The 18692-nt window shown below is 41.1% G+C and overlaps 1 protein-coding gene across 2 annotated transcripts in view; it reads left to right on the top strand.

The window, feature by feature from the left end:
* The window catches only part of WDR19 (WD repeat domain 19), a 601305-nt gene that overhangs the window by 198954 nt on the left and 383659 nt on the right, over positions 1-18692 (top strand). For both annotated transcript variants that reach the window (XM_069202086.1, XM_069202080.1), the window contains exons 19-20: positions 8969-9079; positions 16197-16306. In XM_069202086.1, coding sequence (XP_069058187.1) covers positions 8969-9079; positions 16197-16306 — 221 coding nt within the window. The remainder of the gene's footprint in view (positions 1-8968; positions 9080-16196; positions 16307-18692) is intronic.

The raw sequence follows: 18692 nt of genomic DNA, 5'->3' as shown, positions 1-18692 counted from the left end.
AGTGCCTGACTGTTGCATGGTCGGTCCACCTGATCCTTCTTGCTATGTTAGGAGATGAAACCGCCTTGAAAGGCTAACCAATGGAAATCAATAACTGTCACTAACTTAGGGGATGAAATTCATTAGTCATGTCTTCATAGACATTGATAAACCTAAATACGCACAATTCAGGGGTTCCTTTAAAGGATGGATATGAATTTAACCTGAAATTACATTTTGTTCTTCTATAAAAATGAAAGTAACTCCACCAGGGGTAAATACTCTACCTGTAATGTCCGAGGACCTGACGTTGGAGACTCTCCTGCAGGAGATCATACACAGCAGCATGGCTAGCTTAGTTGTTGCTCCCCCAGGAAAAGAAAAATAGGAAGTACTTTATTCACATCCCAATGAGATGAATACCTGGGTTCTGGGGGAGAGCTAAACGTATTTCCGTCATCAGTTTCTTTATCAAAGGATGTTCCCCCACAGGAGATCTTTCTACTGGGCTATGCCCCACTGAAATGGCTGACCAGAATGTATTACCTGATCTATAAGTATTTCCTTTCAGAGGCCAAAAGGAACACGAAATAGAATATCTGCACAGCGTCAAACAACACTGGCTCCTCAGCACTCTGCAGACACCAACCCCGTCCATCTTGACCAGGCGGATCTTTATTGCTTAACTCTTCCATCTGCCATGCCATTAACGGGAGTTGTTCAACTTCTCGTGAAAGTCCCGTGACTTTCCATTGTTCCATGTAATCTAACATGCCATGAGATGTGAACTGCTACTCACCACAAGATGGTATGGATTACTTAGAGGATCCAGGAGAAGTTGTGGAAACAGGCAAGATGGATTGTAGAATCTCAAGAAAGTTCCATCTGAACTGAATTCCATACTTGCAAACTCCACATCGGTCTGATGACCACCAAGTTCACCTTCTGTCTCCTGTCTTGTGCTGATAACCTTGTGATCATTCACTCCACTCTCAAAGGATGGCATCCATTGCCAAAGCTTGCGGACCCCACGTCCGAATGAAGTTGCTGTTCACTTGATGGTCCAGCCTCGAGGTGAACAGGTCTACTGTGAAAAGGTCCCAACTGTTTTCCATCTCCTTGAAGATCTTTGTGGCAGTTTCCATAGGCTCATGCCTTGTGCACTGCATGACTGCTAGTCTGCCATATAATTGGCCTTGCTCGGGAGGAATTCTGCTGTTGCCAAAATCTTTTTGTCCAGGCAAAAATGGCAGACGTTCATTGGCAATTCTTATAGGGTTTTCGATCGCAACCCCAATGGTTGATGAAAGATGTTGTCCATCTTCACCAGTACGCAACACTGTACCTTCTGTTTGATCTACTATCGTATTGTGAAGGAACCTGCCAGTAGTTCCAGGCATTTGATGTGTAGTTGTTGCTCTTGCTCAGACCACTTTCCGCAGGTGGACAACTCACCACATCTGGCATCCCAGCCACTTTTGCTGGTGTCCGCCTCTATGGCAATATCCAGAATGTATTCGAATATTGCTCACCCATTCCATGCTTCAATATGCATGAGCCACCATCGCATCTTCTCCTTTGCATCCTCGATCAGTAGGACTAACTCAAAGTACTTCAGAGACTTACATAAGTGTGATATGCCTTTAACCATTGAAACGCCCTTTAGTGGTGCACCCCTGGGAATATCACCTGAATCAATAATAAAAGCATGCCCAGTCAGGCAATGTGTCTCAACGAGGTCTTTTGATGCAAACACGTTTTCCTTGAGGGAAAGCTTTTAATATTTTTGCTGGAGTCTATTACAGATCCCAGGAATGTTGTCTGTTGTGCTGATGTAATAAGTGATTTCTTCTCGTTGATGACAAAACCCAAGTCTTCTAGAAAAATCACTGTCACCTGAAGATGTTCCAGCAGTCTCTTCGGATGTTGATTCAATTAGAGGATGTCGGTCAGATACACTATCAAACGCCCATTGAACGCAAAGTTTCTCCATAGCCATATGCTGCACCATGGTGCCAAAGATAGTCTGAACAAAGTGTCTTGATTTCATATGTCTTACGTTCCCAGAGGAATTGTAGGAACCGTCAATGGAGAGGAGGAATCGGTCCTTTGAGATGCACGTCCTTCTAATCCAGGCTCCCCATTCAGTTGTGTGGTCTCAGGAAGTCTCTGACAAGGTGGATGCCTTCCATCTGGAAGTGGCGCTAAACCAACCAGCCACATTTTGAAGAGGTTGATGACAGTTCTCTGACCCCAAACCCTCTTTTCTGCTGAGCAGAAGTGCATCCCCAATCCATTTGACTGGATATTGGTTGGAGAAACTGTGTCTTTTGATTGAAAATGTGTTACCTCCTGTGTGATTGGGAATCCTCTTGGGTCCAAAAAAGAGACAGGACATGGTTTCTGAGTTTGTCACAGAGTGCTGTAGAACTCTACTTGAAATCCTTGGATTGTCTAAGGGACCCAAGCATCAGTTATTAGCTTCCTGCAACTGTGGGTGAATTGTGCCAGCCGTCCTTCCACTTTCTTTTGGGAAAAAGGGAGAATTCTTACTGGAAAAAAAATCCTTGGAAATTTTCACAGAGACGGCCTCTGGTTTTCCAGTGACACTAGAAGCCTCTGGAGGGGAAGTAGCGCCCATATCTTTGCTGATCCTTCTATTGGCCATGCCAGGAGCCTTGACCTCTTGCAGGAGCTTGAGAGGAGATGGCCAGTCGAGTGCCCTCTACCATGACTGGTCCCATAAGAAAACTTTGGGACACAGTTTCATTATAGCCATGACCAGGGGAGTAAATGTTGTTACGAGCTTCCTAACTCTTCAATAAAGGGGTCACCAAACAAGCCCCCTTGAACAATCACCCCTGCTTCTGAAGAAGCCAGATCTCCAAGCTTTGGTCAACTTTGATTAAAAGAGACCTATGTTTCTCAGCAAATAGGGCATAAATAGCAGTGCCTAAGAACATGATTGCTTGTTGAGCCTACCCATAGAGGACTTCAGGGGAGATCACCGATCCTGATTATTTGGCTTCCTCTGCCACATCTAGAATCTTACTAATGAGGCCAGCCATATCCAACAATACATCTTAGCAAGACTGCCTTGAGGAGTCTGTGCCTTTCTTTATATGCCATACATCCCTAAAAACGTGGCCATCCTAGTATCAGTTTCTGGGTCATGACCACTTTGCCAGCTAAGGAAGGGCGAGGGCATTCCACCCTGAGGTGGTTGTGAACTTCCTTCTCCAAAGATTTTCTGAGCCCGCCCGTCACATGTGCCACAACCTTCTTGGTCCTAGACCACTCAGAGGAGCAGGGATACCAGAGGTTATCCAGATCAAGCTTTGCAGATGTGTCTGTCCCTGAGCCATTGGGCTTAGGCTGTGTTAGTGCATCAATAGACTAGCAGCAGAGTCTGGAGGGGCCTAGGTTTATATTCAAGTCTCCATGTGAGTCACCCCTATCCAAAGGGTATGGGGTGTCAGGGGGAGGAAAATCATCATCCCTATCTATGCCTTCAAGGATAGGGCCTAGGGTATCCCAGCCTTCGGGGACGGGAAGAGATTGGAACTGAAATGCCTATTTCAGAAAAAGCATCTAGATCAGCGCCATTCTCATGCTCCCCTTTTCCCACATGCTTTGACACGGGCTTAATCATGCTCAATTAAAATCGAAAAACACTTCTGTATCCTAGGCATAACATTTAAGCTTGGGGCCCTCAGCAATGCTGTCTTAATCAACCCAGTTGATCTTAATGCGTTTGTAAGAGGGTGAGTAAAGGTTGAAAATAAAATGTGACAAAGAACAACCCTATCTAGTCCTCTTGTGATATTAATGTCCCTAACTGGTCTTGCCTTTAATATCAAGTAAAATAAAAGTTAATATTGTGAGACAACATATGTAATGCAAAACTCTAACAGTGATTTACTACTGGCAGGGCGTCAGTTTGTAATCAGTTGGGTAGTATCACAAAACTTTGCAGAGTAGCATTTTGGAGATCAGTCCACTCCTTTAACAAGCATTGGTTGATTCTGGTTCCAAAACTGGTATATACTCTGGGCCAGTCTTCTCTGTTGAATGCATCTGGTAAATCATTCTTTTTTTACCTCTTTTCACTATCCTGCAGCTTACCATCCTTCTTGTTTGGGAGATGATCTTGCTTTCTATTCATATCTCATGCTGAAGTAGGAAGTTTACCTACTCGTAGTCATAGTTCTCCATCATGTGTAGCCTTGTACAATTCATAAGCAACCTGCTCCTGTCCCTGGTAATGTTGGTCAATTAGGTGGAATATACTGATCAAAATCCTTCCTCAGAATGTGCACAGTGACTCCAGTGTTACCTGCTGTATTGGATACCCTGTTGAACCTGCTGCCTTAAATTTATAGTGTCCAATCTCTCTCTTATGAGGTTGTTTCCTGCTCCTATTTAGTTTGTTTGTTCCTTTTGAGGAAAAAATATGAAAGCAGTGTTTCAGCTTAATTGCTTCATCAAACGTTGTTTGTAAAAAGAAAAGCACACGTGTTGCATTTACGTTGCTACTTTTTTAAAATATTACAGAGGTTCAGGCTGTCCTCAATGGAGTCCTTTTGTGTTACCCTCCTTCTAAAAGCTTTGTGAAACTGCTCATCTCTGCCTTTGTATATTCCTGGACAATCCTGTATTATCAGCTCCCCCAGTGATCCAGGAGCACAACCTCTGTAGGTTGCTATTCTTCCCCACACTGGGAATAAGTTCGTACTGGACTACAGAGCTGCTGCTGACCTCACGGATGCCAATTAATCGAAATGCCAGGGGTAGCGGAAGTGACATCACATGCCCTTTGACCTGTGATGACAAACGTTTGCCAAGAATTACATACAATATGCCAGTGACAGAATTGTAATTTTCACTCACGCCCTTCCTCATCTGCTCTCTCACGCACACTTTCTCTCTCTCTCAAACAAACACAGACAAGCAGAGATTCAGAAAATGTTACAACATTTTGAAAAGTTTACCTATAAAGACTCCCTATTTCATCATTCAGCTGTTCCATGAAGCTGTTTTGTTCCTAGGTGTTTTCCATCGGTTTGACACATTGTGTCAAGTGTCGTCCCAAATGTATACACTGCAGTGAAGCTTCAATGCACCCTAGACCTAGAATGTGGGTTGCTCTATCATTGGACAAATTGTAACAATTGCAGTACAACTGTTTACAATCTCCATAGTCTAAGCCAGTCCGCTCTTATTTTAAAAGGAGAAGGAAGTGCGCCCTGGAAATAGATTTCCCTTTTCCTGGGGCATCTTGGACACTACAGAGGCCAGGGGTCCTCAGAACAATGCCAGGGAGTGCAAGGGAGAGCCCAGGGGTCGCGACTGCTACCTCTAGCAACCGCTAAATGACATCCAATGCTGACCTGAGTGAAGAGGAAGACCAAACAGCCAACAGAAGCTCTACACAGTGACAACCAGGAGGAGTGACCAAACCTCAATGATTACCATAGCCCAACTAACTGAAGAGGCTTGTGTGGAACAGTTCATCAGACTATGACTTCCCTATGGATAGAAGGTCCACAGCTGCCCAGGAAACAAGCAAGACCTACACACAGTGTCACCAGAGTCCAGGAGAGGCCTTGTCACCTTCACACCATGTGTTTGTGAGTCTGCTTAATTCCTACCATCACCGTGCCCTTGAAGTACCTTTCTTACTCATTCCATTAATTGAAAAGTGTTTTGAGTCCTCCCACATAGACAGTGTTAACTGGCTTTCTAGTGTTTAGCACATGAATACTTAAATCTGCCTCTGGTCACATCTGAAGCCCAAAATGTGTTTCACTCTTGTGGTTGGTATCTCAGGTGTATATTTGTAGATTATAAATCTTATAGATATTTCCCTTTAAAAGATCTGAGTGAACATTGATCTTATTAATTGTTACTACAAATCTCACTCTAACATGAGTGTCTAATCCGTGCAACTAGTTTGAGTAAGCTGTGACTGCTTAATCACACTACCCTCTGAGAGTCAAGTGCCACAGGAGACTACTTGATCATATAGGTGTGGTGTATTAATATTGTGTAGCACAGGGCATCTGTGGTTAATGACCTCTGTTGTTTTACAATTGAAGCCCAGTAACCATGGAGTACCCTGAGGCTCTAAAAAAGGGCCTCACATCAAGCATGAGTTAGATACTGAGGCGTACACTCGTAGATCCTGGAATAGGCTACCGAATGCTCCCAACTCCTTTCTTCAGCATAGAGACCCACACTAAGGGCTGGTAAGGCACACATCTGCTTACATCCAAGCAGTGCTAGCTATTTCCTGGCAGCTGTTTTAGGAATTTCTTCACACTTTCCTGCCATCACTTGTCGGTATTATCAATGTGCTTTCTGTCAGGTTATTACTACCTGTACCTGTTGTGGTATTGCAGTATACTGTAAAACATCTGGTCTCAGTGAATCACTGGATAGCAGAACATCTTTGTTGAGAAACTACCAGACCAGTACTTGACACTAGCTCTTTTCCTTCGGACAGTTTCCTAGATCCCACAAGAGCCATACTAGCTGCTCATATGGCCTTCTTTAATCTTGTCACCTTTTCTCCAAGTTGGGCAATTGTCCCTACTGCACAATACAGAAAATCAGAGAAGTGAAAGACCATCTTCTCATCCTTTTGCAGTTATGCTTCGAGATAGCACATTTTTAATTTGATTTCCTAAATGTGCTACTAAGTGCCAGCCTTTTTGCTGGCTTACGCTCAACTTGGGAAACTATTGCTATCACTTTTAATCATGTGCTGTGCAAAGTATTTTGCAAGTCTTTATGTTTGTCAGTACTATGGACTCTTCTTCATTTAACAGAAAGAGGTGGCAGATAATTATAAATTTTAATTAATTGGAAAATTAAAACTGAGAAGCCACATTGGAGGAAACCAAATCATGCAGAAAATTTTTAAGGAAAGACAATTTTACGGAAATACGAATAAATCAGAAATTAATGGAAACATTCGAAAGGGAATTTCAACTTAAGAAAAAGATCCAAAATTACATTAAACTTGGATGAAATTTATGGGTAGTGACTGTGTTTGGGTTCAGGAATGGGTGGAGTCTATGGGTGGTGATGGGTTTCTAGGTTTCATGGATGGGTGGAGTGTAGGGTAGTTGAGGGATTTTTAGGGTTTACGAATGGGTGGAGTTTAGGGGTGGTGAGGGTTTTTTTTATGGTTCAGGAAGGAGTTTGGTTTAGGGGTGGGGAGGGATTTTAGGGATCAGGAATGGGTAGAGTTTGTATGCAGAAAGAGTTTTAGGGTACAGGAATGGGTGGAGTTTAGGCTGTTGAGTTGTTTAAAGTTTCAAGGATGGGCAGAGTTTAGATGTAGAGAGAACTTTTAGAGTTCTAGGATTAGTTGAGTTTGAGTAGTGAGGGTTTTTTAGGGCACTTGGATAGAAGGTGTTTAATGCTGGTGAGTGTTTGTTAGGGTTTAGGATTAGCCTGTAGAGAGGGATTATAAGGTTCAAGGATGGATGGAGTTTAAGGATATTGAGGGGTTTTAGTAGTTTAGGTGTGATATAGTGTTTTTATGGTTCAAGGTAGAGTTTAAATGTAGAAAATGTTTTTAGGGGACAGGGTGAATAGTGTTTAGGGGTTATGAAGGAGTCGGGATAAATGGTGTTTAGGGGACATGAGGAGTTACTGAATTAAAAGCATTTGGCAATGTAAAAATATAAATTGAGAATAATGTCCCCTTAAGGACAGCACTGAAATAAATACCTCAGACATACATTTAAAAAATAGGAATGCAAATGCCGATTTTGAAAAAAGACATTACATTAATTGGTTTCTATGAAATGGAAAATGCCATTCATCTTGCATATTTCCATTAAAGAGGTTAGATGAAATGGTGTCTCAGTAATGGTGTTCCATAAAATAGTTTATCTATGAAATGATATACATCGGGCAGATACTAATAGGGAGTCCTCAGCCTTACATAGGTAAATACATATACCACTGTTCAAGGGACCCTAGGATGAGGGGGAAATACATATACCACTGTCCATGGGACCCCAAGGTGAGAGGCAGTGTCATACTTCGGTTGTCTAGCTCATCATACCTCAGTTGGGTGCCTACACTGGTCACCTTTCAAAAGTGGAATCACTTTCAAAGTTCTTGGTACTGAAAGCACTTGTTGGGCATGCAGTAGTACTGAAATGACAAGGTAGTCTGCAAACTCTGCTGTATTTATGGTCTGACAGCTGCTGGGCCATGGTGCAATGTGGGTGTATGGCTCATTGCCGTATAGTGAAGAATGATGAAACAGTGGGAGTAGTGTGTCTGTTTGTAAATACAATAGTGCTGTTGCACCTTTTAGCCTCTGCCAGCCATAAGTATATGATAGATTGGTGTAGAGCAATATCAGTAACTCTCATATATGTTATAAACATCCAATCAACTAATAAACAGTATACCTTATGTGTTGTTTTGTTTATGAATTAAAACAATGAAACATTACAAAAAGTTATTTGCATCTACCATAAACCAAACAGTAATTGCACCTGCTTGACATTACTAAGCTTAGGTACTCTAAGCTCCAGTTCCTAACATCAAGAATGCCATATTCTGAGACATGTCACTGTCTTACCTAAAACCCCCCTATTGAATGCTATGCCCTTTGGAACTTTAATAACTTCAGAATATTCAAGAAAAACATTAAGGAACTTCAAGACGCTATGCTTTATAAAATGTAACAAGTGTTAGATATCTTGTGAGATCCTGTTTCTTTTATTACTCCCACCCCCATGCTGCATTTTAGGTTGTGCAGCATGTTATAGTTTCAGTCTGTGGTGACTCCTTTTCTTGCTGTTGGTAGTCATGCCACCATGTTTCCTTGGAACTGAATCTGCTTTTGCTGTAAAAATGCTACCTAAATAAACATACAACAGTGTACAATAGAAATGAGTGTTTGCTGAGCTGAACAAATCAATATTTAGATTTACTCTTACTTCATTGTTTCTGTTAACAGGGGATAGAAGATCACAACCTCATAGCTGGTCACCTTGCCATGTTTACCGGTGATTTCAATCTGGCACAGGATCTATACCTAGCCTCTACGTGTCCTATTGCTGCACTTGAGGTATGTTATTGGAGCACTGTTTGTTGAGGAATTGGGAGAAGATGCTATTCAAGATCATAAACAGAGGTTTGAGGGAGAAAATAGGTTGCACAACTATTCAGGGTGCAAGGGTAATGTTGGCCTTTATTGTATGAGTAAAAGCTCCTTGAAGATACATATCTTCAGATCTTTCTTGAACTGCAGGAGTAATGGGGCGAGCCTGATGTATGGCAGGAAAGTGCTCCAGATTCTGGGTACTTATATGGGGAAAGGGTTATTTCCAGTGTTTTTGTAGCTCTTTTTGCACTCTGGTGATGTTTTTCTATGAAGCATTGACCGCTATCGCTATGCAACCCTTGTACTCGATGATTAGGAGGGCTGTGCTGTTTGGTACTGATTTGTATGTGATGCAACATGTTTTGTGCATTATGCAGGCTTGGAATGCAACCTGAGTTTGTCTTTCAGGGTGAGTAATATGTTTCTAAATATTTTAAGTTGTTTGATGAGGCATGCGTCTGCATGGAATACTTTTCAGAGCTGAATTTGGGATTCCAGTATTCACGTTATTACCATCATTCTGAAGAGAAGCTTCAGAGGCTTGCAGGTGGTTTGTACCATAATGATGGTGTTTTCTTTATTATGTGAATTTTTTAATGAATTTCTTCACTGACTTTTCATAGAACACAAAATAGCAATTTTGGGTAGCAGCCGTCCTTGTATATCAGGATCTCAAGAACACGGTACCTTTCCTCCTGCGCTTTCATCTGACCACGCTGATGTGTGTTGGGTTCACTCAATTCTGTGCAATGACCATTTTTCCTGGTGTTAACACCAATGTCAGGAGAGCTTTCTCTGCTTTCATGAAGCCCTCATCTTCATGGATATACAGCAGAATGATCTTTGGATTCAGTTCAACTGGCTGTTTCAGTATGACACGAAAGGTATAAAAAGCCCCTCCCAAACAGGTCAAAGGTTTGGGCAAGCCCAAACCATATGGATGATGCCTCCACCTGTTCCCAGCATCTCAAACAATCTGGCCCAGCGACTCTCTGGAAATACCACAGTCTTTCGGTGGTCAGATATTAGAACTGCATCAGGCATAGCATATTCATGATTGCTGCATTCTGTTGGCTCATAAATTCAGTGGCCCATTCCGCATCTTCAAAGTGGCTGATGTCTGTCTCCCTACATAACACAAAACAATACAGTGCAGGGGCGTAGCGTAGCTTCAGGGGGGCATGTTTGGAGTGTTACACCCTCCCTAATAAGTGTCTTATAAAATAGTTGGGTACAAATGTGTTCAGCCGGGTGTGATGAAGTGTCTGTTGGATTTCACCAGGGATTTTTACATATACACAGACAAAAACGCACTTTCTCTCCCTCACTATTTTGAAAGTCTTCAAAAATATTTGCTATTTTACAAAATATTGTGTTTCTGTCACTCAGTACCCCTACTAGTCCGCATTTCTCTCCCTTTCCACTGCCGCATAAGCCCCTCTTATGTGCCCTCCTTGTTGTAAAATGTATTTTAACATTATATGCCCGCATGATTGTTGTAAAATTTGAAGCTCAACCCACTCCCCCATACTTATTGATCAAACTGTGTTGTATCTTCTGCCAAGGAGTCTCGCACCTCCTCTTTTTAAATTAATCGGGGGCTCATCCAAAACTTTAGGGATAGTCAAGGGTTTACCATGTAATTTAAGTTCAGTAGGCGCATGGTCAGAAAGGCCCCTGGCATGAAGGGCCACCCAATTAATTTGATTCAAGTTGATGGTAGATGTCAGAAATAGTCAATATGGGTAAAGGATCTTTGTGCTCCAGAAAGAAGGTGGCCCCACTTCCTCTGGGTGAGGATGACACCATATGTTGCTTAAGCCTACGCATCTATGATGTGAAGTTTGAAGACTAGTTCTGAGTAAATGAAGAAGCCAATGAATTATGTGTTTGAGTCAAGATGAGTATTGTTCCGGTCATGTTATTGAGCTAGTTTTGGACATGGGTTTTGGCCAATGGGGCATTGCCAAAGGAGATACATTATTTCTAAGTACAATTAACTTCTGAAACGTTTAGTGACTTTGTTTATGGGAGCATTACATTACAGATGAGTATTGGCATATTTATGAATCTGTATACTATGGTTGTCAAGGAGGAATGAAGGGCCTCATGTACAGATTAAAGGTGACTATGTCATGGTTGGGGCTTTTTGGAACCCCACAAGTCCCTGGCAGTCAGGAGAAGGACACGTTTCTCTGAATAGTCTGTGATCAATCAGATAGAAAGGGAGAACCATTACTCTTCTGTGCTTGTAAATCTTCTACTTACTGATGGGATGTTGACGAGGATGTGTGAGCGTGTGCAACTTTATGTAATGAATTATCCAGTAGGATTTTAGATTACCTAGGGGTAAAGTTTTTATTTTTAGTGATGCTGTTTTCGTGTATGTTGATGTCTCCCAAGTACCTGGAGTTTGTATTTGATGAATGAAGTTAGTATATTTGTCAATAAAAGTAATGTTATCTGGAGGTAGTTGATTAAAATAACAGCGATTGCTTATGATGTGAAGATGTCTGTGATCAATCAGATAGAAAGGGAGAACCATTACTCTTCTGTGCTAGTAAATCTTCTACTTACTGATGGGATGTTGACGAGGATGTGTGAGCGTGTGCAACTTTATGTAATGAATTATCCAGTAGGATTTTAGATTACCTAGGGGTAAAGTTTTTAATTTTAGTGATGCTGTTTTCGTGTATGTTGATGTCTCCCAAGTACCTGGAGTTTGTATTTGATGAATGAAGTTAGTATATTTGTCAATAAAAGTAATGTTATCTGGAGGTAGTTGATTAAAATAACAGTGATTGCTTATGATGTGAAGATGACAATTTGACATGCAAGTAGTTCCCTGAGGAGAGGTTGGAGGGTTCTCCAGTAGGGCAGTCCAGCAAGAACTTGTGCATGACAGCTAGGCCTGAGCCTCTTTTTTTCTAGGTGGTTGATGAGCATGAGCTGTATGCTGAATCTGATGGTATTAAGAAAGTTTGGAACATGAGCAGTAGCAGTGGTGAGACTTTGCTTCTATGCCTTTCCCCTCATCCCCCCTATTTATTCTATTATTCTAGTCATTTGCTGTGTTTTTTTTGCTTTTGTGCCACTTCAACATGAATGGACTCACAAATCTTCTCTCATCCCGAGTCTTGGAAATCTACTCACTTCCAAAAACTTAACCCATCTGAGACTGAAATTTCTTTTTTTTTCAACACCCTCGACACACAGCCTTTCCTTTGCTTTCCTAGTATATTATTTTACTTTTCTTCCACCTCATTCTCTTGTGCCTGGAATCTAAGAGTCATTGTTGACTATTCCCCATTTATTTACCTGGATTATCTCCCTGACGGGTTGTTTTTGAGTCATTCAATAATAGTGCCTCCAAAACCCTAATTCCTCCTTCACTTCTGTCTCTTTTTGGTTATATGTTTTTGCTCCCCTCCGATCTGGTTTTAATTCTTTCTTTGATCTTCATTGTTAATCACGTATTTAAACACTTTTGGAGCCACTGTTTTCTTTCTTTATGCTCTTATCTTAGCTTTATTTTCTTTGTATTGTGTTTTTTAAATGTATTCAAGATCTGCCCCCATTTGTATTTGGCCTCTCTTATTCAACCCTCTCTTCTTTTGTCTTTATGGTATGCCTCCCAAATCTGTTATTTCAGCACCCCAGACCCTCCAAGTTGCATTTCTTTTTCATTCTTGATCATGCATTTTTTACTCCTTCTGCGGGCCATTATTTTCACACTTTAATCCTTCTGTATTTATTTGAAAAATCATATTCTTTCTGAAGCTTTTTGTGGCAAGGTTTTATTTTGTTGTTATAGTGCTGTATGTGACTGCTGTTGTAACTATTTTTTTCACGTTTCTTTGTATTTATTACTGGTAAGCCCTGGCTCTTACTCCACTACTTGAGGGAGTAGGAAATAAAGCAAAAATAATAAAATATCAAAACAGTATTTGAACAGTGGTGCCCCTTAGAACATCACTGAACACAAATGTGCCTACATGCAGTAAATAGGGGTGGGTTGAGTAAGAAATATGCAGGCATGCATGAAGAGGCACCCTAGGCCCCTGCTTTAGCATCTTAAGAATAATGTGATGCCACTTGGTAATCCTCTAAAATAAAACATTTGAATTGTTCTTTGTGGGCTCTCATGACCATTCTGAGATGATGGTCTCCAAACATAAGTTCAGAAATACCATTGAAAGAGGCTACTATGATGGCGCAGTGGGGTGAGGAAGGCGAGATCACAGAAGGAAAGGATGCAGGGACGAATGGAGAGAACAATGGAAAGATGGACAGTGGGATAGATAGATAGATAGATAGATAGATAGATAGATAGATAGATAGATAGATAGATTGATTGATTGATTGATTGATGGATGGAGATGGATTATGGAGCTATCATTATATGAAAAAGGAGCCTGAAAGGAAGGATGGAGAAGGTGAAAGGATGGAGAAAAAGGTGGACGAAACCTGGATGAATGGACACAGAAAAGAGTGGTTTGATGGATAAATGGAGAGAAAAATGGATAGAGAGAAAGATGAAGGAAGGAAGAATGGATAAATGAAAGGAATAAAGGATGGAGAGATGGATCCATGGATAGAAGGGCAGAAGGGCTGATGGAGATGGAGAAAAGGATGGGACCCTGCACAGAAGTATATAAAGAGATGGATGGATGGACGGAAGGATGGACGTATGGATGGAGATAAGAAAGATAGAATGAGTGAAGATAAGAAATAATGGATGGCTAGTAGGAAGAGTGAATGAAGAAATGGCTGAATAGACGGAGGAAGAAGGAAGGGAAAAAGACTGATCGAAGGATGGAGATAAAAGGAAGTAAAAGATAGTCAAAAGGAGTACAGAATAAAAAGCAGGATAAATGGATGGAAGGAAGAAAAAATGATGGTGAGAAGGGTGGATAGATGGATGGAAAAAGAAATAAAGAATGAAGAATGGGTGGCCATAGTAGGCAGAGCTTGACAAATGTGATTCTTTCATGAGTGCCCATATAGAACTACTTAGAAAGCCTCTATTGTATTGGTAAAATTCTGTGACAGCTGGGGTGTGAAATGCACTGTTTGTCCACAGTGGGGCTTATTCACAAAGTGCCCTTTATAGCACTTTATAGCACATTTAATAGTACTCCAATAGTACAACTTGAGTACTACAAAATCCACTAGCCTAAATGTGGAGACCTCAGCATCCCCTATATTTTCTTTGCTGAGATCTCTACACATGTAGACCTAGAGCTACATTTTTGTAGTGAGTGTGAGGGGGAGTAGCAGAACAAGCAGAGAATACTTACTAAAAAATATGAGTGGTTTAGGAAGATAGGGAGGAGCCAAGGGAGGGTTAATGAGGGTTGTAGTCTGGACCAAAATCCCAACCCCAAAACAGTAAGCCTGTTAAATAATCACAAACAGCACTTCTGTAGTTACTGCATCTGAAAAGGTCCCAAAACAGTAAATGTACGTCTTCCCAGACCTGATGTAAGTTCAGCGCCACACTTGGCCAACAACTGCAATTGCAAGTTAAACCCAATGGAAAATAATGTTTAAGTAATTTAACTTATTTCAACTAAAATATACATTTTCTTTAATGTTGAAAAGGTATATACTTAAAATAAATATTTTATTATATATTTTTGAATACACTTTAAAGTTTAAAAGTAAATTAAAATGTTATTTTTTTGTAAAAATAAATAAAATAATTAAAATAAATTCTATACAATAACTTTAGTAATTGTTTTCATACATATAAAATAAACATTTGACGTTAGGTTGGATATTTTCAAATCTTTAAATAATTATATATTAATTAAATATTTCATTCATTATTTTTAATGTACCAGAACTGTAAGTGTTTATGCTAACTTTAAAAAATAAGCAACATTATTTACATGAATATTTAACACAAAAATATTTTTACTAAATTATTTTCAAGTTTAATAAAGTTTAAAATGTTTACTTGCAGGGAGATTTCCACCCTGGTGCGGAGATCTTCGCCTATGTGTGAAAAGTTACTGGTACTAAGTTACATTCCGAAATTTAGCTCCACCCCTGGTTTCAGGGCAGTGGGGACAATGTAGGCCTGCCCTTTGTAGTAACTTTACACTCAGAAATGGTGAATAGACAAAAATCGTAAAGTTACTACAAGGTGGGGTGGCCTAGCGGCTCGAGATGCCACCTTATAGAACTTGGGACTCCAGGTTTAAGTCCTGACCCCAGCGCTAGGCCCAACATTGTATGATTCTCAGCAAATCACCTAATATCCCTGTGCCTAAATGTGTGTAAAAATATATTTTTAATCCCCACTTGATGTACACAATCGTCTCCCAACTCCTCATGTAATGTACAGCGCTCCTTTGCTTTACAACTAGGTATGCGCAATATAAATACTAATACATGCATACATACTATGCATAAAAATACATTAGCAGATCACCAAATCTCCACATGTAAATTTACTTTTGTGATTATGGCCCACTGTTTTAAAATTCCCTTAGGGGGAATCAACCCCTGAATGAGCGCCGGATTGCATGCTTTACTTGCTCAGTGGCATTTGGGTAAAAGTGGAAGGTATTTTATTTCTCTGGCTATTCCACTGCATGCATATTTCTGGCACTCAGAACTCTAATTTGACAGTTTTTAACATAATCTATGGTCTGGCCACTTAGTACCCACAAGGTAGATAATGTGTAGAAGTTTACAGACTTAGAGTAAAAATGTCACCATAAAGGTAATGTTATTCTTTTGTAGAACCCTTAGGACTACCACAACCAGTAAATAAACATGTTTTGTTCATGCCGGTAATGCAGCGTGAACCGCATATGCTTCATGAGAGTAACTCTGAAATTTGTTGTAGATACATGTTGGTGTAAAACACGGTTTTGTCATGGATACCAATAAAAGGAGTGTCTTGGCATCTTGTTCAATATCGCTTTAAGTCACTTTACAAATAAGTCTAACTCAGTCCATTTGCTAAAAGCTCCTTTAACGAGCACATAGACAATCTTGAACAGTATTATGCGATTTATTTGCAGAGTTGGTTTCTTAATACTCCAAGAAATCTCTATTTATTTTTCAGATGAGGCGAGATCTGCAGCACTGGGATAGTGCCCTCCAGCTGGCAAAACGGCTGGCTCCTAACCAGATTTCTTTCATATCAAAGGAATATGCTATGCAACTTGAATTCACGTAGGTTTTTGCCCATTAGCTTGTGTTGGATTTTCATAAGAAAACTTATATTCATGGCACATCCTAATTAATTAGATCTTAGCTCATGGCATTACACAGAGATATCAAATTATGTTTTTGAGAATTAAAGCTTTCTTCAGGTGTAGATTCGAAACAGCGATTATACCCATACACACATGTAGCCCCCTCCTTAAAATTATTTTATTTGACTCCTGATTGACTCCTGATTTTGCTGTGTAATCTCATTTATGATCACTTTGTCTGTATGTGCGTGTGAGTGTATATGTATTATGTATATATAAGCATGTGTTGCAGTAATGTTTAGGTTTAAGTAGGTATGGTAAGTAAAGTTAAGCAAAAGAACCAAACAAGATATCACAAATTATAAGTGATCTGCATTTTGAAAATGGCCAGTGCTTGTTTAATAAATATTTTTTATATATGTTCGATGGCATGTGTAGCTGCAGATACACATGCTATGCATATCTCTTCAGACATCTAGTGTTGGGCTCGGAGTTGTTTTTCTTCGAAGAAGTCTTTTCGGAGTCACTCCTCCTCTCGGTTACAGTGCGCATGGGCATCGACTCCCTTGTTAGATGTTTATCTTTCCACTATCTGGTTCAGACGAGTTTTCTCTCACTCAAATTGGAAACCCTTAGAAAACCTACTTATTTGTCGGTATTGTTTCCATCGCGTTTCCCATCTAGCATTGAACCGGTAGTACCGTTGGAATCAAAATTTCGCCCTTCAGGGCGCATGCGCCCACCTCGGGCCTGTTCGGGCCTACTGTGTGGAAAGCCTGATGGATCGGACTCTATTTCGATTCTGCCCTCCATGCCACACAAAGTACCCATATACAGACCAACACCTGGTTTGTAATTTGTGCCTTTCTCCGGACCATCGAGAGGAAAACTGCGAAGCCTGTCGATCGTTTCGATCGAAGAAGAGCTTAAGAGATCGCAGGGCCCGAAGACTAGAAATGGCGTCCAAAAGCACCGAACATCTCGACGTCATGGAGGAAGAGCAGGCGCAGACAGCAGTCTCCATCCGAGACACTGACTCTGAACAGGAATCGGAAGATGATAGTCATGGCTGGCCAGCATGTGAGTACCTCTGCCCCTATGCCCCCATATAAAAAACAACCGAAGGCCTTGGGTACACCACTGCCGGAAGGCCATGGTTTAGCCCGAAAAAACAACTGTCAGTGACCGACCTTCTGGATCGGTGCCGAAAAAGGCCACTCCTCCGTCCACTTCGGAGTTGAGCAAGTAGGTTAAAACTTTCACCTCGGACTCTAGCAAATGCCCTCACTCTTCGGAATTGTAAATTCGACACCCTGCTTTGGAGCCGAAACAACCGACTTCCTTTTCGGGACCGAAAAAGATCCAAACTTCGGAGCGGAAAAAATCCTCATACACAGAGGAACAAGGACTTTCGAGAAAACTAAAGCAAATCTCAAAGCCTATGCAAGAATCATGCAAAGCTTCTGAGGAAGAGACTGAGATTGAACCAATGTTGGAGGTTATGGATGAAAGACAATCGAGAATCCAGATACATAATGAGACTGGTCGAATCCTCACTGCACCTCCTTTATTGACTAAAAGAAAGATCGCCTTTCAAGAGGAGTTAGATTCTGCTCAACCACCAGCAAAAGTGCAGAAACAAAAGGAGAAGCCAGCACCTCTCCCAAGTTCTCCTCCTCACTCTCCACAACTTTCTTTTTCACCTCACAATAGTCCACCACCATTGCCTTCTCCGACACACTCATTATACACGCATGGAGATACAGTGGACCCAAGAAATCTCTAGGACCCTGATCCCATTCCAGATAATGATCCTGACCTCTACCTTTCCAAACCTTCACCACTGCCTACACTCAGGTAGTCTCTAGGGCAGTGGCTTATCATGGGATGCTTATGCATTCCAAACCCCTGGAAGAAGATTTTCTATTCAACACTCTGTCTTCCACTCACTCCAGATATCAGTGTCTCCCAATGTTGCCTGGAATGGTTAAACATGCTGAAGAAATTTTTTGTGAACCTGTCAAAGCTAGAGTCATTACTCCTAGAATTGACAAAAAATATAAACTTGCCCCTATGGACCCAGACTATATCACACACCAGGTTCCTCCGGACTCGGTGTCAATCAGCGTGGCCAGAAAAAGAGCTAACAGACAGTCATCAGGAGACACTCCTACTCCTGATAAGGAAAGTGGAAAATGTGATGCTGCTGGCAAAAGAGTAGCCACACAAGCAGCTAACCAATGGAGGATTGCTAATTCTCAGGCACTGCTCGCTAGAAACGATAGAGTCCATTGGGATGAGATGCACCTCCCAAAAGAGCATCAGAAAACGGCGCAACAGGTGGTAGAAGAGGGACAGGCTAT

The sequence above is a fragment of the Pleurodeles waltl genome, chromosome 1_2, assembly GCF_031143425.1.
Source record: "Pleurodeles waltl isolate 20211129_DDA chromosome 1_2, aPleWal1.hap1.20221129, whole genome shotgun sequence".
Lineage (NCBI taxonomy): Eukaryota > Metazoa > Chordata > Amphibia > Caudata > Salamandridae > Pleurodeles > Pleurodeles waltl.
Note: the sequence above shows the minus strand (reverse complement) of the source record. Positions and strands in the feature narration are given on the sequence as shown.